Here is a 23,686-nt window from a genome sequence, read left to right on the forward strand (position 1 = left end):
CTGTGGTATTGAGATCTCCTTCACAAGTGACTGGGTTAGCTCTCGTGGGACTGGGTTGGTTCTCTGGAGAGCAGGTTGTTACAAAGTCAGCTTCTTTTGTTCCCTCTCCCTTTTGCAGGCCTGCTTCCCCTTCCACTTCTCTGCCACATTATGAGGCGGCATGAGGCCCTCATCAGAAACAGGTCAGATGGGGCTGCCTGATCTTGAACTTCCCAGCCTCTAGAAATGTGGGCCAAAATAAATTCCTTTATAAATTACCTGGTCTCAGGTATTCTGTTATAGCAACACAAAATGGACTACGACACCATGAGGGTAAAAGTGAAAGCCACGAAGACACCAAAACAGAATGAAACATAAAAAGAGGGAGAGGAAGGGAGGCTTAACATAAGAAACTCTAAATCTACTTTTATTCCTTATTAGTGACATAAAACATGTAGAAAAACACTGTTTTCAGAAGCAAAGATGTAGCCACATGATTTACCTGTATCAAATATGTCAAGCAGATTAACCAAAGTTTCAAAAGCTGCAAGTCGTACACTGCTGCCTTCATCCCTAGAAAGCTCTATTAATTCAGGGAGCACCACATTTTTTGTAAGTTCTGTCCTGCACAATAAGCAATAGAAGAAAATAAATCAAATCAATAAATGTGTAGCAAGAACTTACTAAAAACCAGTGACTGGGCTAGTTGCTGCAGAAAATATGAAAAATCATAAAGATACTGTTCCTGCTCTCCAGAAGCTTTCAGTCTTATTGGGAAAGCACACCATACATATAAGAAACATTAATAGTAATTTCATAATGATTTAAATCAATCCCACTTCCTCTAGCATATTATTACCTACAGAAATCTTAATAACTAAGAGTTTATATTAAACTTTATAAATTATAATATAGTTTTCCATTTTAAGCAGCTTCAGCAAAAATCTGGACTAATTAGAAAAACTTATCAGTAGTAACTGCAGAAACCTAAATAATATATTTCTATCTAGATTTCAGGGTATAAATTATTTTCCATTCACCTAATACATGAAATTACGGTAACTAATTTCTATATAGAAGACGATATATGACTCTAGGTGTCCTATCTAGCAGAATGAAACATAATATAAATACTTTTAGGGAGTATACAATATTTATAATACAATCACAAATAGTTTGTATTCAACATTTTGTTTCTGCTTATTCCTCATGATAAGGTGTCATTGTAATGACAAACACTCTGATTAAGGAGAGCCTTGTGATGTGGTTAGCTTTCTTGGGTACAAGATGGAAAATGGCATCAATTATAATTGACATAAGATGTTGATAGAGCCCAAGAAAGTTATTAAGAGCTGTAGAAAACTTTTAAAAATTTCAGGGCAAATCTCAAAGACTCTAAGACAATGCTGTCAAGTAGAACTTTCTCCAATGATGGAAATGTTTATCATTTGTGCTCTTCAGTAGGGTACTATTGAGCATTTTTTAAAATAAGTTTATTATGAATGAGGAACTAAAGCTCTAATTTTCTTTAATTTTCCTTATTTTAAACTAAAATAGCCACATGTGACTAGGGGCTACCATATTAGACAGCATACCACATGACAAGGACTTGAGCAACTGAAGAGCCACAAAAAAAAAAAAATACTTTTCTAAGAGACTGATCTAGATCATACAGATAGAGATGTTAACATTACCAGTACTTCACAAACATTCGGCAAATACAGGATGCAGACAGAGGAGGTAAAAGAGTAAAATGTGACAGAACATATCCAAAGTTCATAAAAATTTATTTCATATAAATTTTGCTCAAAATATATTTGTATACATACTTAAATCCTTGAATTTATTAACAATGAAAGAAAATAGTTTAAGAAAAATAATTTCATCTCTATAGTAAAAGTTATTTCCATTCAATCTTTAAATAGAGCTCTCTTTTTTTCAAAAACGTGACAGTGACGCAAATTCAACTTAATTATCTCTGGGCATTAAAAATGAAAATAATCACAACAAATAACTCTTTCATTAATTGTGTTAAACTTCCAACACAACACTTAAATACTATTTAGCAAGAGTGGACACAAGACAGAGTACACTACCATACCCTGTGTGACATTCCACCATACCCTGTGTGACATTCTACCATACCCTGTGTGACATTCAAAAGCCTTTTCAGAGCCTTAAATATTGGCCTAGATTTTTAAAAAATTAACAAAGGTACAAATGACCACAATCTGATTGTCCTAGCTTGTGCAACAAAGAACCAGTTGAAATCAGTGCAACTTCTGCTAAAAATGAGAGGTTCCAATGATTTTTGTACCAATTTTGAATCTTGTTTTTAAAAGAAAAGATGTCCCAAGATGGTTTTTAGGTAAGACTCCCTTTAATATCATACTTCTAAGATTGAAATGAGATCAGTTCTTATGGGTGAAGAGATTGGCTGCTATGCCTCTCCTGGAGCTTCAGGCACCCATAGAACAAGGAGAGCAACAGCTGGGTACGGTGGCTCACACCTGTAATCCCAGCACTTTGGGAGGCCGAGGCGGGTGGATCACAAGGTCAGGAGATGGAGACCGTCCTGGCTAACACAGTGAAACCCTGTCTCTACTAAAAATACAAAAAATTAGCCAGGCGTGGTGGTGGGCGCCTGTAATCCCAGCTACTTGGAAGGCTGAGGCAGGAGAATGGCGTGAACCTGGGAGGCGGAGCTTGCAGCAAGCCGAGATCGCGCCACTGCACTCCAGCCTGGGCGACAAAGTGAGACTCCCTCTCCAAAAAAAAAAAAAAAAAAAAAAAAAAAAAGAACAAGGAGAGCAACAAAACAAACATTGGAAGCCTGAAGTTTCACAGGAGCTACAGAAAGGCTTCCATTAGAGTGTAGTCGGCCCTCAACATCTGCAGATTCCACATCTGTGGATTTAACCAACCATGAATAGAAAATATTCAGAAAAAAATTTCTTCTTTACAGAACATGTACAGACTTTTTTTCTTGTCATTACTTCCTGAACAATACAGCATAACTATTTACATAGCATTTATATTGTATTAGGTATTATTAGCATCTAGAGATGATTTTAAACATGTGGAAGGATATAAGCAAGTCATATAGAAATACTACACTTTTGTATCAGAGACTTGAGCATCCTCAGATTTTGGTATCCAAAAGAGGTCCTGGAATAAAGTCCCCAAGGATATGGAGGGACAACTGCAATCCCATCTGAAATGACCCAATAATATAGTCAAAGAATAGCCAGTCAAACATATTCCAAGTATGGTTTATATTGGGCTATCTTTTCTTTCCTGAATCTAGGTGTCTAGAACGATAACTGAGCAACTAAGATGAGAAAAAAAGAAATTAACATTAATCAAATGCCTACCACCATGCTAAGCACATTCCTCTTTATCTCTTTTAATCCAGACATACAGGAGGTACTTGTTATGATCATTTTTAAAGATCAAATATAGCCTTTCAATGGCATGCTTTCATGGAAATGGCATAAGGAATTTAAAGTATACCTACCCAATGCCCTGGGCTATATTTTCTAATTGCCTACACATACAAGATCGAACTTCATATTCTACATCTTGACAGAGTGATTTTACCAGAGGAAGTATTTCTCGCTTAATGCTGAAGGTGGGGAGAAAAGAAACATGCAAATGAATGAGTGTTTCAGAATAATATTCCCAATTATCATTAAAATCTTAACTCACCTTAATAATAACAAATGTACTTTAATAGAAAAAAAAGTTTACAAGGTATTTTACATATCTTATTAAATTTGGATGTTATTAGCTACTTGTAAATTATGTATATCACACAGTCTTTTTAAAATAAAGGTTAATTTTGGATTGGCAGTTGAAATGTCTATAGCTAAGATAAAAGGCCGTAGCAGTAGAATATCTGAGTCTAGCAACCATCAACCAAAATATTCTTCAGCTTTACTCTTGTATCATAATTACAAAACACTCCATTCCTTTCATTTGGTATTTAATAAGCAGGCAAGAAGTAGCACATGAATTATAAACATGCTCCATAAAACCTCACAATAAGTTAAATTATTCAAAATAACAAATTCATTACAACAGTGTAAAAAAGCAGAAATTCTATCTTTAAGCCGCTGCCAATTTTGAAAGTCAATAAGGTAACGCCATTTTATCCTCAAAACTATATTTGGTATGAGATAGGGAAGATTAAGATAGGAAGTAGGAAAAAAGTTAACCTTATCAATTCTGAAAAGTTGAGACTGAAAAGAAAGGCATCTGAATAAGTAAATTCGTCATGAGAATTCTATAAAGTTAAAATAGTTAATATAACTAAATTTGTATGCAGTATGAAATAATACAAATATATTGTTACACAGTCATTATACATTTTAAATCAATGTAATAAAGTAGACCAAAAATTACATAAAAATACTCACGTGTGGGCATCAAATTTGTTGGTCAATTTTCCTAAAATTTTACAACTAACTAAACGAGACTGGACTGTTTGGGAAAGTTGTGCCTTGGAAACAAGTGGATTCAAAATCTAAAGAGAAAATTTAGAGAAAAAAATTCACAAAATTTTATACATTCATGCCACTCATGTCAGCTATTTCCTGCAGAGTATTTTAAAGTTCTAAATGTTTTTAAAGAACCTGAATTACGATTTGAGGTTCATGACTCAATAACTTGGATTATCTTATTTGTCTTCTGAGTTATTAAGGTAAAGATAATTACAAATTATGCAATTAAAACAATTAGGAAAAAACTGAAGTAAAGTTTATGGTGATTTTACAATGCTCTGTATGCACGGATAAAAGTAGAATTTTGAAACACATATTTTAAAAAGAAAAAAGCAAATTAATGACTAAATACCTTGAAATGTATTTTTATTCCATATAAATTAATTTTTATATGTATCCTAATGGGATGAAAAACGTGATAGCTTCAAATAAATCCTATTAAATAATTCTGTCATTTGAATACAATAAGCCAAGTCTGATATTGCATTATGTATATACTGGGCACTCAAATACTACAACCTGACAGACTGTAAAACACTATGAAGATCAGACTCTGATTCTAGTCCCAGTTCTTTAGTTTGTCCAAATAATCTCGCTATTTTTTTTTTTTTTTTTTTTTTGAGACGGAGTCTCGCTCTGTCGCCCAGGCTGGAGTGCAGTGGCACAATCTTGGCTCGCTGCAAGCTCCGCCTCCTGGGTTCATGCCATTCTCCTGCCTCAGCCTCCCAAGTAGCTGGAACTACAGGCGCCTGCCACCACGCCCAGCTAATTTTTTGTATTTTTAGTAGAGACGGGGTTTCACCGTGTTAGCCAGGACGGTCTGGATCTCCTGACCTTGTGATCCACGCGCCTCGGCCTCCTACACAGCTGGGATTACAGGTATGAGCTGCCGCACCCAGCCCATAATCTCGCTATTTCTAATCTCCAGTTTCTCATCTATTTAAAATGGAAATGAGACTATGTCCTACTAAGATCTCTTTAATTTCTAAAATTCTATGACTCTATAGTCAACTGGCTTGTTTCCTCTCAAAGTAGCTGGAATTACTGAATATGCATTGATAATTTAGAAGTGAAAAGTTTAGAATAAATTACACATCTAAAATCTTTGAAACCACATGTTAAATAATATGGTATTCTAGAGTAAAAATTGCATTATACAGCATATTGCTTTTCAAAAAATATAAAAATCGCACGTCTATATTACGTTCGACACTTAAATATGCATAATCATCTAGATGTTTGGCATCAAGTATGCAAACATCCTTATAACCAGAAAATCTTCCCATTTTCAAGCCAGTATTTAAGCATTGTGATAGGACCATAAACTGTATGAAGACAAAGAAAGGACAAAGACACTTAATGAAGTCAGTAGAGGACATTTCATTGGCTGATGACTCCTTTTTTCAATCATGATATATTTAGAAAGAAATGTATATAGGAATAATGTTCAAAGAATACGAAATCTTTTCATTAGTGGATACATTTTCTTTCCATTTTTCTTCTTCTCTCATTGTAATTTATTTAAAGTCTTTAGAGAAGAGTATGTTGTTCAATGTTGAAAATTAATAGGCAAACAACATGTTGGGAATAATATTTGTAAGTATAACAAAGAATTAGCAACCATAATAAGTAAACAGCACATATAAATAGTGATTAAAGGATAGGATCAAACAATTGCAAAGGAATAGAGAGAAACTGATATAAATATGAGAAAATATTCAACAGCATAATAATTTAAAAATTCCAATCAAAATGTAATTCCATTTTTGGCCCATTAAATGTAATAGAAACACTATTGCCGATAAAAGTCCAGGAAAAGAGCATCTTCACATATTGTTAGTCAAAAGCTTAAGAATATTAATGTCCTCTGATCCATTAATTCCTTTTTGAAAGCTACAATTAAATTATCTGAAAAATAGGAAGAGCTCTACAGAAATGTTCATTAACGTCCTATTCAATAGTAAAATATAAGCCTGAAAACAGGCTTAAATGTTTCACAAGTAAAATATTCTGCAGCTACTATCAAATGAGTTTAAAATAATATAGAAAGTAATGCTAAGTGAAAAACAGCCATATATAAATTCAGTATGATCACTGATATGGCAAGCCAAGCAGCAACCATATATAGGAAAAAATCTGAAAGGAAATACATCAGGACCTTAAAAGTGGACAAGTACAGAGCTATGAATTCTTTTTTCTTCCTTCTATATTTTATATTTCTCAAATTTTCTCCAATGTGCACGTTACATTCAAAATGAAAAACAACTTTCTTTTTTAAAAATCATTTTTGACAAGAAACCTTTAAAAAAAAATACCCTAGAGTGACTTACTTACTAGTATTTGCCCCCATGAAAAGTATTACCTCATGCCGTAGGGTTTCTTTTGGCAATACTTCTATAACAGACAGAAGAGTTTCCAGCCATGCATTGCTGACACCTGGTTGACACAGATAAAACATACTAAATTAAACATCTCACTTCAAATTCAGTTTCAACTCAGCCATTAATAGTTACAATAGCATTTAATGTTAAAATGGAAATAATTATTTTCATTACTATTCTAAAAAGTTTCTCTATTATTTTGTCTCAGCCAACAACTAGAAAATTTTTATATTTTTAAAAATAGTATTGGTGAGATATCTTTAAAGCAAGGTTTGCTCTTTTATTGTACAATACTATAAACATGACTGCTAGAAAAGGAAAAAAACTAAGAAGAAGGTATAAATCATAAGATGAATTAATGGATCTTCAGCTTTCAAGGAGATTAAATTTTGTGGGTTTTATAAGAAGACAGCCATAGCTATTTTAAGTCATTCCACTGCTCAACTCCTAGGCAGCATGGCCTTACTCAGTTATCCTCATCAGGCTAACAGTATTTATATAATATCATGGCCATACACAAAAAACAATAAACAAGTATATAATTAAGCATGCCGGGCCCCTGACCTGTGTCCCTGTGCTCCAGATGCAGGAGAATGACTTGGAGGAATGAGTGGGTATATGCATGAATTGACACTGATTCGTCCTGCAGAATGGTCAGAAATGACACTGCAGCCGTTAACTGCATTTCCACTCCTGCAACATGCAGGGCTTCCTGTATAATCAGAAAGAGTTTGCTATTTACATAGATGAGAGATCACAAATTATAATTTTTAAAAATCCAAGGTTATAGAAACTAGTCATATTCCATAAAATTAGACATATGACCTTAAAGGATATGTACTTATTTTAGAGAACTATATTAATCTGCTCTTGATCATTTAACTCATTAGACTACATAAAATTTAAGTATCTTAGGATTTTATAAGTAACTTTCCATCGCTTTATTGAATAAAAATTATAAACAGTACATAAACCCTTAAGCAACAGAGTGGAAACTTTTGATAAGTTTTCTGTTTTCCTGTTTGGATTGTGACAGTTTGTCATCCTACCTAGAACAATGTCAAAGCTCAGACAGTCACATGTGTTTCCATTATTTGTGTTTCAAAAAATAAATATCATACATTCTACTATGAAAAAGAATACACTTAAGAGTATGCAAAATATTTCCCCTTTAAACAACTGAAGAGAACACAAATTACCATGAAGTAAACTGTTTTCAAAAGAAAATTTCTTAAGAATATGCTATTAAAAATTAATTATATTCATAGCCATCTCCATCCACAATTTAAAGAATTTTAAAATGCATATCCAAAATTAAAGCCTACATTATAGTATGTTTTCAACGCACCAAAGGGTCAAAAAAACTATCTTTTCACATAAGCCTCAAAGATATTACTGTACTTCTCTATGACAGACAGAGAGTGTGTGTGTTTGTATGTGTAATGTAAAGGCAACAAAAAGTATTACTTGTTCAATCAATTATGGCAATAATGAAAATTTCCCTTATATGCCTATTTTATAATATAATAAAGTCAGTAGAACAACCTGGAACTTAGTCATAAAATAAAGTTTCATATCAGTGATCTTAGGAATATTAATCCTTCTGCATTATTTCCTAATCTATAAAATGTGAATTATAGCAACATCTTCATGAAGATTTAAATCATTTAAACAGAACTTTTGTGATTTATCAACTTGTACAAAATGAATGTTTAAATAATTATTATTGTATTATCCACTGTCTTCTGTCTGTATCACCCTTGGATCTAGTTGGAATCTCAGTTGCTCGCACCTTCACTGATCTCTCCCTAAAACCTGCTCCTCCTGTAATCTTCCTCATCCTGATAAATAGTAAATGACATCTCTGCCCTTCTAGCTGCTCAGCCCAAAAACTGTGGGGTCATCCTTAACTCCTCTCATTCCCTCACTCCCCACAGTCAAAAGACCAATAAATCCTGAAGGGTCCACCTTCAAAACAGATCCAGAATCTGAACACTAATCACCTCTCCTGTTGCCACCCTAGTCCAAGTCACCATCTTCTCCAGCCTCAATTACTCAAAAAACCCTTAACCAGTCCCTGATTCCATCATTGTACCTCTACTATCCATTCTCTATACTGTAGCCTGAGGAATTATTTTAAGAAATAAGTCAGATAATGTCACTTTTCTGCTCAAAACTCTCCCATGGGCTTCCATCTCACTCAAGGGAAATGTCAAAGTCCTTTTAATGACTTACAGTATGTGTTCTCAGTTCCCCTTTTCCCAGATTTCCATATGGCTGGCTCCCCTACCTCTTTCAAGCCTCTACTCAAATACCACCTTTTCAATGAGGCCTTCCCTGATGACCCTACTTCGAGTTGAAAGTCACCTCCTTACCCCAGTTCTCACTACCCCCCTTTACCGGTTTATTCATTACCATCATCCAATGCACAACATGTTTATTTGTTTATGGCCTATCTTTCAAAACTGGACACAAGCTTCATGTATCCCCATCTCCTAGCACGCAGCAGGCATTCAGTAAGCAGCTGCCAGGTGACTAAATGTCTCTTACCCTCTCACCTACGCTTTCTGCTCTTGATGTTCTCTCCCTTCACACACATTTTGCACATCTCCCAAAAAGTGGCTTCAAGAGATTTTGAGGTGAGTCCTAAAGATTAGGAATTGGCAGAATTAGATAGAAGGCAAAACAAAAATGGATCACATAAAAATGTATTCTCAATCCTCTTTCTATCATGTCCATGCTGCTGTCTTCTACCCTAACATCACCATAATGATGATTTGGACCTATATACCCAGTCTTCTTGATTCAGCACAGTGGGACACTGTCAGTCATCACAATAGGAGATAACATAGGGATTTCTACAGCAGAAGAAACAGAATAGTAAAGCACTTTGATAAAGGCCAGCAAGCTAATAACTGGCAACTCTAACAAACAATTGTCTACCAGATGCCAAAACACTCCTACGCACTGAATTCTTCCTCACAGACTCTGCACTTCCATTCATCATTTATTAAGGCATGACTTAAAGCAATGCTAAGCCTTCATGTGGTGGTGTGGGAGATCTGGCAGTGGCATTTCCTGTGGCAAATGTCTATGTGCTATGGTTAATTGCCAGAAAACCTACCACATATTAGAGTGGCTGATTTTTGTTTTATTCTAAACTTTTGTATCACACACAAAAACATTATTTTACATCTTTTTTCAACCAAAAGTTAATTACACATCATGAGAGTTCTTGGCTGAGAGAAAGAGGGAAAGAATGTTAAGAGTATAAAGCAGAAGCAGCAATTGGTCTCTGAAATCAATCCTCCCATACCCCTTTGTTTTAGTGTTCCCAAAAGAAACATTTCTTCCACACTAACAATCTGGGGTTTGGAAAACACTTTTAAAAGATTTGATGTGGCCAGTATACATCACTAACAGGTTTCAGAAGGCACAGCTTTTATTTAGAAACAGAAAGGACTTTGCAAATAAATATTAAAATCAATTGTGAGGGCCACAATGTACATTCCAGTTCACATGAGTCTGTTAACTTCCAAGAGATGCAATTCTGCCCCCTCTTAAAGTCATTAAAGTCCTGGGTTTTGTACGTATGCAAACTTTATACAAAAGAAGAACATGAGAAGCTCTCCAACTTCATATCTTCTTACTGTATTATTTAGTCTTGACTCCCGCAGCAACATTTGCCCCAACTATTTTGCATTTAATTTTCGAAAAATCCTCAAGTCTTATCAGGATTTGGGTTTTTCTCTTGTTGTGCTGACTTCAGCATCTGGGACTGTCCACTGTTAAGAAACCAGCACAGACTAAGAGATTTCATCACTGCTAAAAATCAACTGATTTTCTAAACATATTTTTCTGAAACATAATACAATAAGAGTTCAATACTTACCAGTAAGTGTTCTCCTCCACAGAGTCACACCCTCTGGACAAACATATGTGAGATCCATACTCTCTGGATAAATAAATGTGCATCCTCATGGACCTTGGAAGACACTGAAAAGTAAATTCCTCTATTGCTTAAGTGCATGCCTTAATGCTAGTTACCATTCCTCTTACATTACTATTGTACGGCTGGCATCCCAACTTGAATTCCTCAAAAATGAAATAAGACATTAAGAGTTAATGGTACATTTCCAAGTTTTAAAAACTGTACCCATTCAAGGAAGGAAAGTGTAGTAGACATGTCTGTGTTTAAATTCGCTCTTTAGTTAGCATGAGCGGTGCAAGAAAGCATTTTGTAAAACAACATAATACACTCCTTGCAGAGAGGGAAATAGCTCTGTCTCCAACAAGCCTGTATTGTATCCATCAGGAAGATATTTCTCCTTACAATACACAATATAGAAAAGCATCAAATAAATCATTGGCTTACTCCAAAAGAGCAAGTGTTTAAATTTCATAAATTCTGAAAAGAATCTTATTAAATAAATCTGAAAAATATATTTATCATGAATAGTGCTAGTAAAAGGTAAAGGAACTCTAAAATTACAAACTGTGTATTTTTAGAGATAGCATTGATTATTTTGAAATTAAATAATAGGGACTTCTATATTAAAATACTGAAGATCTGGGACATATAAAATATCTGGGGTATTAAAGATCATAAATGTGGGAGTTTTTAGTAAGTAACATAATAGTGTAACAGCCCTCTTCATTATAAAATCATGATATTTATAAAAGACTATCAAATAGGTTAAATATGAATAATTGAAATATGCCAGGTTCTAAGATACCTTTAATGATTATACCTCAGTATTTTCTCTATCCCTGATTGCCACATTCCACCACTAAAATAAAGGGTGTAAAGGACTAGATGAGATCACTGAAAATCAAAATCTGAGAGGGAAAAATGAAGTGAAGACAATAAACACAAATAACAAAGGGAGATATGTTTTACCATTCCTAAGTCTGTATTTCAGTGATTAGCAAGGTTCATGAGGAGGTACACATAAAATATCCTTAAGAACACTTTCCATAAAGGAAATACCAATAGTAAGTATCATATGACTATTGTAAATATACAATAAAATATGCTGCCATGCAAATCATAAGAACATCAAAACAAATCAATTTAAAGACCACGGTTTTACAACTGAGCCTTCCAGTTGCAGTACTCTGCTAAGTCATTTTTAAACGTAACAAATTAGAATCACAGGAATTTCATAATTTAGGCTTAAAATGTAAATAAGCAGCAATTCAAAACTTTGCAAAGAAAGGATGTGCTTTTCAAAGAAATATCTTTTTAATGGATGTGACAGCTATAAAGAACCATTCCTTCCAAATGATTCACTGTAGCAATATTTAATTAATTCAATATTTTTTCCAAAAATTATACACAGTTCTCTTAGAAAACAAAGCAGCCATGGAAGGTCTAGCAAATATCTATAAGCAAGAGGAAATAGGGCTTTTTTTCCCCCAAGTCAGCCATAATACTTTCACCTTCTATCCTAATCTTTCTCAAAAGTAGCCCAAAGAAAATCTAATTCTGAAGATAATAACATTTTAATTTCATTCAAGTCCCAGCATCATACTATGTATTCTGGGAAATTGGAAAGAAGTCAAAGATAAGGATCTTTACCTTTGAGTGATTCCTGTTGACTATATATGCTCACTCAAATGCTCAGTTACGTTCAAGGCACTGTGCCGCGAGGTGCTAGAGACCTAGAGACCCAGCAATGAGCAGGACTAACAACGTACAGACACCTAACTGCACTGGCAATAGAGTCTTACTTAACCTGATTTCAGGTACTGGATGATTTGAAGCTGAGCTGTCCTCCCCTGCAAAGAACAGTCTATTCAGGACTGCCCTTATTCCTACTGCAGAGGGGCTTACCAGGGACTCTGCAAGGCTGTCAGAGAAGTCACTTAGGCTCTCAGTCCCTCAAGACCCCCTTCTAGAATCAGCAAATACCCCCAGGCCCAAAGCAGGCCCCAAATTACATGCTCACTTTTCTGGATATTTGTTGTCTCTTAGATCTTGGAAGGGTAATTTTTTACTACCCTGTTAGTTTCCATAGGCCTGTATGCAGATGATTTTTATGCTTTGTTCAGCTTTAAAAGTTATCTTTGCCAAGAGAGTTGATTAGAATTTCTAGTCTGCCTTTATTGAAAGAGGAAGTTCCCTTTCCTGTTATTATTCCTTCTTGATTTAATCTTAGAATGAGATTAACCCCAACGTTTCTATTTATATACCTGCATAGGTTCTCTGTGCACACATACCCCTCTACCATATCCTGTTCACCATATCCACATCCACACAGATCAACTGATTGCTTTCTAACAATACGTTAGAAGTAATCAAGAACCTAAAATTAAATATTTTGCCAAAACCCTTGTGATATATGTACTTAATTTACACTTCTAGTTCTTAAGCTTCCTTATTTTCTTGGTGTAAAATTACGTTTCCAATAGCAGTTCTCCACTTTTGGTCTTCATTTTCTCTGTAGACAATCTCCTCCACACAAATGACTTTAAATGTAATCTGTATAAATTTTACTTTTTTATACTCTGAACAGGCAGACCTGTTCAGAGTATCACATCCGTATATACAACTCTCTGCAAACTCTACTTCGGATGTCTCAAAGGTATCTCAAAGGTAACAAGTCCAAAATTGAGCTCATGGTATTTCCTCTAACACCTGGGCCTCCTCCAGTCTCTTGTCCTAACGTGGGCTTTCTCTAGTCTCCCATCTTAGTGTGTGCCACTGTTACCCACCTGGTTTACAAACCAGGATTTCAGGAGTTATCCTTGATGCTCTTGGTTTTTTATTGCTCATATAGTCCTGGTTTTGTTTTGTTGTCTATCTCTTTAATCCATCCACCTCTCCAACCAGGCTACTTCCACCCTAGTCCAAGCTATTTTGAAGGTTTGCTTAGGTAAGGGTAACAGATTCCAAGTGATCCTCACCCACTACATCCCTTCCATTCCATCCTACATCACTCTTTTCTGATTCATTTTCGACTTTACAGTCAGCAAGAGATTTCAAAGCATTTAAAACTATAATTTGAATATTCTCTTGCATAATGCACCTAAGGATCTGCATAATTTGGGCTTTTTCACTGTCTCAGCAACTCCTCTTGCTTCATGCTCTAGGCACACTGATTTTCTCTCAGTGAATCTGCATTCAATCTGCATGCTTCTCTTTCCTTCTCAATGCTGGGAATGTTTGCTTTCCTATCTCCCCTTATCTTGCCCTTCATCTAATTATTTCTCTTCATACATGTAATGTCACACCAACAAAATAAGGAAGCTTAAGAACTAGAAGTGCAAATTAAGGACTATATCACAAGGGTTTTGGCAAAATATTTAATTTTAGGTTCTTAGTTACTTCTAACATATTGTTAGAAAACAGTCAGTTGATCTGTGTGGATGTGGAGATGGTGACAGGGTATGGTAGAGGGGTATATGTGCACAGAGAACCTATGCAGGTATATAAATAGAAACGTTGGGGTTAATCTCATTCTAAGATTAAATCAAGAAGGAATAATAACAGGAAAGGGAACTTCCTCTTTCAATAATGGCAGACTAGGTAACTCTAATCAACTCTCTTGGCAAGGATAATTTTTAAAGCTGAACAAAACATAAAAATCATCTGCATACTGGCCTATGGAAACTAACAAGGTAGTAAAAAATTACCCTTCCAAGATCTAAGAGACAACAAATATCCAGAAAAGTGAGCATGTAATTTGGGGCCTGCTTTGGGCCTGGGGGTACTTGCTGATTCTAGAAGAGGATCTTGAGGGAGGGACTGAGAGCCTAAGTGACTTCTCTGACAGGCTTGCAGAGTCCCTGGTAAGCCCCTCTGCAGTAGGAATAAGGGCAGTCCTGAATAGACTGTTCTTTGCAGGGGAGTACAGCTCAGCTTCAAATCATCCAGTACCTGAAATCAGGTTAAGTAAGACTCTATTGCTAGTGCAGTTAGGTGTCTGCCAGAAGAAAACATATTCCTTCCATGAGAAAGATATCATCCTAGGCCTCAAACTATTTCTACAAATAATTTGTTAAATACAAGACCAAGCACATAATCAATAATATCAATACATATAAGGAGATAAGATAATAAGCAGAAATAATACACAATATAAACATACCAAAAGGAGCTCCAGGTACTAGTGCTATATGATACATACATGGTTCAAGAGGATAAAAGATACAATTGAGGATTTCAACAGAGAATTCTCTAAGATATAAAAAATGGCAGATTTTAAAGAGCTAAATGGAAATTCTAGACTAGATAAATACAATAATCAAAATAAAAATCAGGTTAGATACAGATGAATTAGTGAGACAGAAGGTGTATTAGAATAAAACACTGATGAATCACAAACAGAAAAAAGGATGGAAAAGAAAGAAAAGAAGATAAAGGACAGGGAAATACTATTAAAAGATCTAATATATATAAAATTGGAGTCTTAGAAGGAGGAGAGAGAGAAGATTAGGCAGAGGCACATGTAAAAAGATATCTGAGAATTTTTCAAAACTGGCCAAAGAAAATAAGCCAGAGTCAAGAAGCCATAAATATGCCTCCATATTTCTAGAAATCTACAGATAAAGTGTAAAATTCTATGCTAATAAAAACATCTATTTAAAATGCATGTGGAAGACATTTTCAAACAGACAAAAACAAAGATAATTTGTTACCAGCAGACTTGTACTGAATACTAAAAGGTGTTCTTCAGGCAGAAAAAAAAAAGATTCCAAATGGAAATACTATAGGTAATAAAAAATGATAGCTATGTGGGTAAATCTAAATAGATATTGGTTAGATAAAACAACAATATGTAGGAGACCTGAAATATATAAATAAAATAGCTAACAACAATAACATGTAAGTCAGAAGAGGATTAAATAGAGAGCTGGAAGGTTCTTATTATCTAGGAAGAGGGTAAAAATACCAATGAAATTTGACTTTGATAATATGTCCTTTTTGTAATGTCTAAGGTCACTAACACAAGAAAAGTAAAAGAGTCTGTAACTTTCAAGCTAACAGAAGAGGGGGAAAGTGAAATAATAAAACTACTTAATCAATTCAAATAAAATAAATAAGAGAAATAGAAACATAGAGCAGTTGGCAAAAAGAAAAGCAAACTGTAAGATGACCCATGCAATTACATTAAATGTAAATGGGAAAAATATTCTAATTAAAATACAGTGTGAGATTGGATTAAAAAACAAAACCCAATCATGCTGTTTACAAAATAAAATCTAAAACATCAGGAGAAGCCACAGAGTCGAAGAAGAAATTTCAACACATAACCAGAATATGTAAAGTATTGTATCATTGAATGGTTATACCACAATTGACTTATCCATCAACAGTTGACTGATATTTGGGTTGTCTCCAGTTTTAGCTATAGCAAGTAAAGCTGCAAGGAACATTCACGTATAAGACTTTAAATGAAAAGATGCTTCATTTTCTCTTAATCCTAGGAGTTAAACAGCTTAGTAATATAGTAGATGTATGTTTAAATTTTTGAGAACCTGTTTTCTAAAGTTGTACCATTTTACATTCCCACCAACAGTGTAAGGGAGTTTGAGCTGCTCTACAGTCTTCCACAATACTTCATATGGTCAATTGCTGTTTTTTGTTTGTTTTTTGTTATTTTTAGTACAGATATTTTAACAAGTGTTGGAGATTTACTTGCATTTTCCTAATGACTAATGATGTTGAACATCTTTTCTTATGTATAATGGCCATCTGCAAATGCTCTTTGGTGAAGCATCTTAAAAATTTTTCCGTATTTCTAAAAATTGGGTTGTTTTATTATTGTGTTTTGAGGAGTTCTTTATGTATTCTGAACACAGTCCTTTGTCATCTATGTGATTTACAAATATTTTCTCCCATTCTGACTTGTCTTTTCATTCACTTAATAGTGTCTTCTGAAGAACAGATCTAATTTATCAAATTTTTCTTCTAAGGATCATGCTTCTAGAGTCATATGTAAGAAACTTTTACCTAACCCAAGGTCACAAAGATTTTCTCTTATGGTTTTCTCTAGAAGTTTTAATAATTTCAGTCTTTAACATTTAGGTCTATGATCTATTTTATCTTTTGCATATGGAGCAAGGTATGGATTTATTTTTCAAACTGAGCATCATCATTTGTTGAAAAGCCTATCCTCTCCATAATGAATTGCCTTTGCCCCTGTGTCAAAAACAGACAATTTGTGGGGTAGGTGTGAGGTTTTTTAAACTTTCTCTATATCTCATTGATTACTTTATCTGTCTTTACACCAATCATACAGTATTAATTGCTGTGGCTACATATTATGTCTTGAAATCAGGTAATATAAGTCCTCCAATTTTGTTCCTATTTTTCAAAGTTGTTTTGGCTATTCTAGGTCCTTTACATTCTCATATGAATCTTAGTTTGTCATTTCCTACAAAAACCTAACCTACTTGAATTTTGGTTATTTTGCATTAAACATACGCATTGATCTGGGGCAAACTAACATCTTAACAATATTGAGTCTTCTGATCCATGAATATGATCTATATTTCAGTTCACTTAGTTCTCTCATTATTTCCTCTCAGAAATGTTCTATAGTCTTCAGTTTATAGATCTTATGTAACATTTACCAGATTTATCACTAAGTATACATATTTTAATGCTATTTTAACAGTTTAAGAAAAACTTCAATTTCCAATTGTTGGTTGCTGGTTTGTAGAAACACAGTTGATTTTTGTATATCGATCTTATATCCCATAACCTTTCTATACTTGCTTGGAAGTTCCAGTATTTTTCTTTTGTAGGTTCCTACATATGATAATGTTATCTGAGAAAAAAAGACAGCTTTACTTCTTTCTCTGCAATGTGAATGCCTTTTCTTTTTGTTGCCTTACTGTACTGGCTAGAATGTCCAGTATACTGTTAAACAAAAGTGGTAAGAGCAGACACTTTTGGCCTTTTCCTGATCTTAGGAAAAAGTCTTTCACCTTTAAATGAACCTGTAGGTTTCTCACAGAGGAAGCTCCCATCTATTCCTAGTTTACTGAGTTGTGAGGTTATTTATTTATTTATTTATTTATGAGATGGAGTCTCACTCTGTCGCCCAGGCTGGAATGCAGTGGCACAATCTCAGCTCACTGCAACCTCTGCCTCCCGGGTTCAAGCAATTCTCCTGCCTCAGCTTCCCAAGTAGCTGGGATTACAGACACTTGCCACCATGCCCGGCTAATTTTTGTATTTTTAGTAGAGATGGGGTTTCACCATGTTGGCCAGGCTGGTCTCGAACTCCTGACTTCATGATCCACCTGCCTTGGCCTCCCAAAGTGCTAGGATTACAGGTGTGAGCCACCATGCCAGGCCTTATTTTATTTTAAGACAGGGTCTCACTATCTTGCCTAGACTAAAACTGTTGGGCTCAAGAGATCCTCCAGCCTCAGCCTCCTAATAGCTGGGATTACAGGTGTGTGTCATCACACCTGGCTAAGATTTTTTTTTTCCAGAAATAGTTGTTGGATTTTGTCATATACTTTTTCTAAATCTACTGAGATGATTAGATGGTGGTGTTCCTTTTTTAGTCTTCTGATAAAATTTATACTGATTAGTTTTTAAATTTTGAAACAATCTTGAATTCCTGAGACAGACCCTGACTAGTCATAACGTATTATCATCCTTTTGATATATTGTTGGATTTGATTTCTCATTTTTTGGGTGTTTGCATCTACACTCATGAGTATATATACATCAGGGTAATGTTGGGCCTGAAAGTTTATCAGGAAGTTCTTACCTCCTCCTCTATTTTCTGGAAGAATTTGTGTAGAATTGTTATTTCCTTTACATTTACCCTAATTTTTACCATTTCCAGTGCTCTTCATTTATTCATGTAAATCAATTTCCATCTGGTATCACATTACTTTTACCTAAAGAATTTCCTTTACAGCTGGGCACGGTAACTCACATCTGTAATCCCAGCACTTTTGGGGGCGGATCACCTGAGGTTAGGAGTTCAAGACCAACCTGGCCAACATGGTGAAACCCTGTCTCTACTAAAAATATAAAAATTAGCTGGGCATGGCAGCAGGCGCCTGCACCTGTTCCTAGCTACTTGGGAAGCTGAGGCAGGAGAATCGCTTGAACCCGGGAGACAGAGGTTGCAGTGAGCCAAGATCGTGCCATTGCACTCCAGCCTGGGCAACAAGAGTGAAACTCCATCTCAAAAAAAAAAAAAAAAAAAAAAAAAAAAAAAAAAAAAAAATTTTCCTTTACCATTTCTTGTGGTATAGATTTGATATAATTAATTCTCTCAATTTGTTTATCTAAAAAAGCTACTTTGTCTCTCGAAAGGTCTTTTAACTGGGTATATATTTCAGTTGACTTTTTAATTTTTGCTTTTCACTTTCAGTACTTTTAATGTATATTCTTTTGTCCTCTAGACTACATAGTTTCTGATCAGAAGCCTGTTCAATTGTCACCTTTGTCTCTGATTACTTCCAAGATTATTCCTTTTTTTATTTTCAGCAGTTTATGAGGTGTCTAGGGGTGAGGGTGTGTGTGTGTGTGTGCGTGCACGCAGTGTCTAGGGGTGAGGGTGTGTATGTGTGTGTGCGCGTGCATGCATTTATCCTGCTTGGAGTCCTCTGGTCTTCTTAGATCTATGCTTTGTCCTGGCTAGTATTTCTTTAAATAATTCTTCCTTCCCATTTCTATTTTCTCATTCTGAGATGTCGATCGCATATATATTAGATCTTTTTATGCTGTCTCAAAGCCATTGGATGTTCTCTTCTCATTTTTCACTCTTTTCTATCTCTATGTTTCAGTTTAGATAATTTCTATTTTCAAGTTCACTGATTCTTTCACCAGACATGTTCAAACTCCTGATAAGCCCATTAAAGAAATGCTTCATCTTAGATATCATCTTTTTTATTTCCAGCATTTTTTGTTTTTCATTTGAGACAGTGTTTTGCTCTTGTTGCCTATGCTAGAGTGCAATGGCGCAATCTCGGCTCACCACAACCTCCACCTCCCAGGTTCAAGCGATTCTCCTGCCTCAGCCTCCTGAGTAGCTGGGATTACAGGGATATGCCACCACGCCCGGCTAATTTTGTATTTTTACTAGAGATGGGGTTTCTCCATGTTGGTCAGGCTGGTCTCAAACTCCTGACCTCAGGTGATCCGCCCACCTCAGCCTCCCAAGGTGCTGAGATTACAGGCGTGAGCCACCGTGCCTGGCCTATTTCTAGCATTTTCATTTGATTATTTTATAGATCCTCTCTCTGTTGAAATGCCCTATACATCCAGGCATGTTGTTTTTACAGTGGATTTTTTTTACCATATAAATCACAGTTACTTTAAATTCCCTAATACTTCCAATATCTGGGTCATCTCTGACACTAGACCTGTTGTTGTTTTATGTTTTGGTAAGTCTTCTTATTTTGTGTGCCCAGAAATTTTTGATTTTGAAATGTTGAATGCTGGATATTCAGTGACGATAGGGACAACAATATTTATGCTCAGAAATGAACATTCCTCCTCTGCTAGGCTGTTAAGTACAGGGGGTTGAATCATCAGTCTAGTTAGCAGTTGAGCTGGGTTTGAGGATTTTTGTTGCTATGGCAATCACAGCACCACAGGTTTCAAACATCCAATAGTGGGCCACTATTATCTTTTGTTTAACGTACAGCCTCAGATGCCAAAGGGTTTTCCTCAGTGTTCCTGCTCCACCCTCAGTTTTCACCAGGGGGTCTCTCTCCACACTCTTGTCCCTTCTCTAGTAGTAGACAACTGTTGCTTGTTACTACACATTAGGCTAATGGTGGATGTAGAGTATTCTCAGATATCTTGGTGTAGCCTCATCTTAGGTAGGGGGTCTTTGAGCCTGGGCCTCAGGAATGTAACTTTTTCAGTGTTCCTGTCCTATAACTTTGTATCTTGGGGTGCGGGAGGGGGACCTTTGCCAGGGTCAAGTTTCTTGCCCTATCCCCACTGGTGGCAGACCTCTGCTTTTTATCAGTACAGGGTCGTAGGTCTAACATCTCCTGCCTTCCACATCCAGCCCCTAGTGTCAAAAGGCTTATGCTCCCACCTTTCTCCCAGAAGTAAGTGATCTTTGCATGGTCCTGGAGGAGTGAGGGTTTTCTACCTCTCTTCCAGAAGCAAGTGGGTTTTGCTCCTACCACACCCACCGAAGCAATGGCACTTCACCCGGGCTGTAGAACAGAAAAGTTCACTGCTTCTCCCTACACAGCTTAGACTTTTGCTTCATAAAGGAGGTTTTCAGGAAATGGGCAGAGTTGGTTCCTGTCCCTCAGCAACAGCTCATCACCACCACAACTTTATCACCAAGGGAGATGCTCTCCAATCTCCTGCCTTGTCCCCCACTCTTTCTCACAGAGCAAACAGTGGAGACGTATGAAAAAGAGCTTGCAAATGGATGCAAAGCTCCTCTGTGTCTAAGCTACAAGTTATCCTAAACACATAAACTGTGCAAGCCCACAGTCCCCCTTTTTTTCTTTTTTTTTTATTATTATTATAGTTTAAGTTTTAGGGTACACGTGCACAATGTGCAGGTTTGTTACATATGTATACATGTGCCATGTTGGTGCACTGCACCCATTAACTCGTCATTCAGCATTAGGTATATCTCCTAATGCTGTCCCTCCCCCCACCCCCGACCCCACAACAGTCCCCGGAGTGTGATGTTCCCCTTCCTGTGTCCATGTGTTCTCACTGTTCAATTCCCACCTATGAGTGAGAACATGTGGTGTTTGGTTTTCTGTCCTTGCGATAGTTTACTGAGAATGATGGTTTCCAGTTTCATCCACATCCCTACAAAGGACATGAACTCATTATTTTTTATGGCTGCATAGGGTGTATATGTGCCACATTTTCTTAATCCAGTCTATCATTGTTGGACATCTGGGTTGGTTCCAAGTCTTTGCTATTGTGTATAGTGCCGCAATAAATATACGTGTGCATGTGTCTTTATAGCAGCATGATTTATAGTCCTTTGGGTATATACCCAGTAATGGGATGGCTGGGTCAAATGGTATTTCTAGTTCTAGATCCCTGAGGAATCGCCACACTGACTTCCACTATGGTTGAACTAGTTTACAGTCCCACCAACAGTGTAAAAGTGTTCCTATTTCTCCACATCCTCTCCAGCACCTGTTGTTTCCTGACTTTTTAATGATGGCCATTCTAACTGGTGTGAGATGGTATCTCACTGTGGTTTTGATTTGCATTTCCCTGATGGCCAGTGATGATGAGCATTTTTTCCTGTGTTTTTTGGCTGCATAAATGTCTGCTTTTGAGAAGTGTGTGTTCATGTCTTTTGCCCACTTTTTGATGGGGTTGTTTGTTTTTTTCTGGTAAATTTGTTTCAGTTCATTGCAGATTCTGGATATTAGCCCTTTGTCAGATGAGTAGGTTGCGAAAATTTTCTCCCATATTGTAGGTTGCCTGTTCACTCTGATGGTGGTTTCTTTTGCTGTGCAGAAGCTCTTTAGTTTAATTAGATCCCATTTGTCAGTTTTGGCTTTTGTTGCCATTGCTTTTGATGTTTTAGACATGAAGTCCTTGCCCATGCCTATGTCCTGAATGGTATTGCCTAGGTTTTCTTCTAGGGTTTTTATGGTTTTAGGTCTAACATGTAAGTCTTTAATCCATCTTGAATTAATTTTTGTATAAGTTATAAGGAAGGGATCCAGTTTCAGCTTTCTACATATGGCTAGCCAGTTTTCCCAGCACCATTTAGTAAATAGGGAATCCTTTCCCCATTGCTTGTTTTTGTCAGGTTTGTCAAAGATCAGATAGTTGTAGATATGTGGCATTATTTCTGAGGGCTCTGTTCTGATCCATTGATCTAGGTCTCTGTTGTGGTACCAGTACCATGCTGTTTTGGTTACTGTAGCCTTGCAGTATAGTTTGAAGTCAAGTAGCATGATGCCTCCAGCTTTGTTCTTTTGGCTTAGGATTGACTTGGCGATGCGGGCTCTTTTTTGGTTCCATATGAACTTTAAAGTAGTTTTTTCCAATTCTGTGAAGAAAGTCATTGGTAGCTTGATGGGGATGGCATTGAATCTATAAATTACCTTGGGCAGTATGGACATTTTCACGATATTGATTCTTCCAACCCACGAGCATGGAATGTTCTTCCATTTGTTTGTCTCCCCTTTTATTTCATTGAATAGTGGTTTGTAGTTCTCCTTGAAGAGGTCCTTCACGTCCCTTGTAAGTTGGATTCCTAGGTATTTTATTCTCTTTGAAGCAATTGTGAATGGGAATTCACTCATGATTTGGCTCTCTGTTTGTCTGTGATTGGTGTACAAGAATGCTTGTGATTTTTGTACATCGATTTTGTATCCTGAGACTTTGCTGAAGTTGCTTATCAGCTTAAGGAGATTTTGGGCTGAGACAATGGCGTTTTCTAGATATACAATCATATCATCTGCAAACAGGGACAATTTGACTTCCTCTTTTCCTAATTGAATACCCTTTATTTCCTTCTCCGGCCTGATTGCCCTGGCCAGAACTTCCAGCACTATATTGAATAGGAGTGGTGAGAGAGGGCATCCCTGTCTTGTGCCAGTTTTCAAAGGGAATGCTTCCAGTTTTTGCCCATTCAGTATGATATTGGCTGTGGGTTTGTCATAGATAGCTCTTATTATTTTGAGATACATCCCATCGATACCTAATTTCTTGAGAGTTTTTAGCATGAAGGGTTGTTGAATTTTGTCAAAGGCCTTTTCTGTGTCTAGTGAGATAATCATGTGGTTTTTGTCTTTGGTTCTGTTTATATGTTGGATTACATTTATTGATTTGCATATGTTGAACCAGCCTTGCATCCTGGGGATGAAGCCCACTTGATCATGGTGGAT

General features: G+C 36.1%; 1 protein-coding gene across 4 annotated transcripts in view; it reads right to left on the reverse strand.

Moving 5' to 3' along the window:
• PPP4R4 (protein phosphatase 4 regulatory subunit 4) overlaps window positions 1-23,686 on the reverse strand; it is a 125,958-nt gene that overhangs the window by 51,948 nt on the left and 50,324 nt on the right. For 2 of the 4 annotated variants that reach the window (XM_055288294.2, XM_055288291.2), the window contains exons 4-8: window positions 7,427-7,574; window positions 6,844-6,917; window positions 4,398-4,504; window positions 3,497-3,604; window positions 482-603 (exon numbers count right to left, since the gene is read on the reverse strand). In XM_055288294.2, the coding sequence (XP_055144269.1) occupies window positions 482-603; window positions 3,497-3,604; window positions 4,398-4,504; window positions 6,844-6,917; window positions 7,427-7,574 (559 nt within the window). Of the gene's footprint in view, window positions 1-481; window positions 604-3,496; window positions 3,605-4,397; window positions 4,505-6,843; window positions 6,918-7,426; window positions 7,575-10,286; window positions 10,648-10,754; window positions 10,859-23,686 lie in introns of those variants that run through there. The other 2 variants (XM_055288293.2, XM_055288296.2) reach the window with 2 other exon arrangements.

Source organism: Symphalangus syndactylus, chromosome 8 (genome assembly GCF_028878055.3).
Source record: "Symphalangus syndactylus isolate Jambi chromosome 8, NHGRI_mSymSyn1-v2.1_pri, whole genome shotgun sequence".
In the NCBI taxonomy this organism is placed as follows: domain Eukaryota; kingdom Metazoa; phylum Chordata; class Mammalia; order Primates; family Hylobatidae; genus Symphalangus; species Symphalangus syndactylus.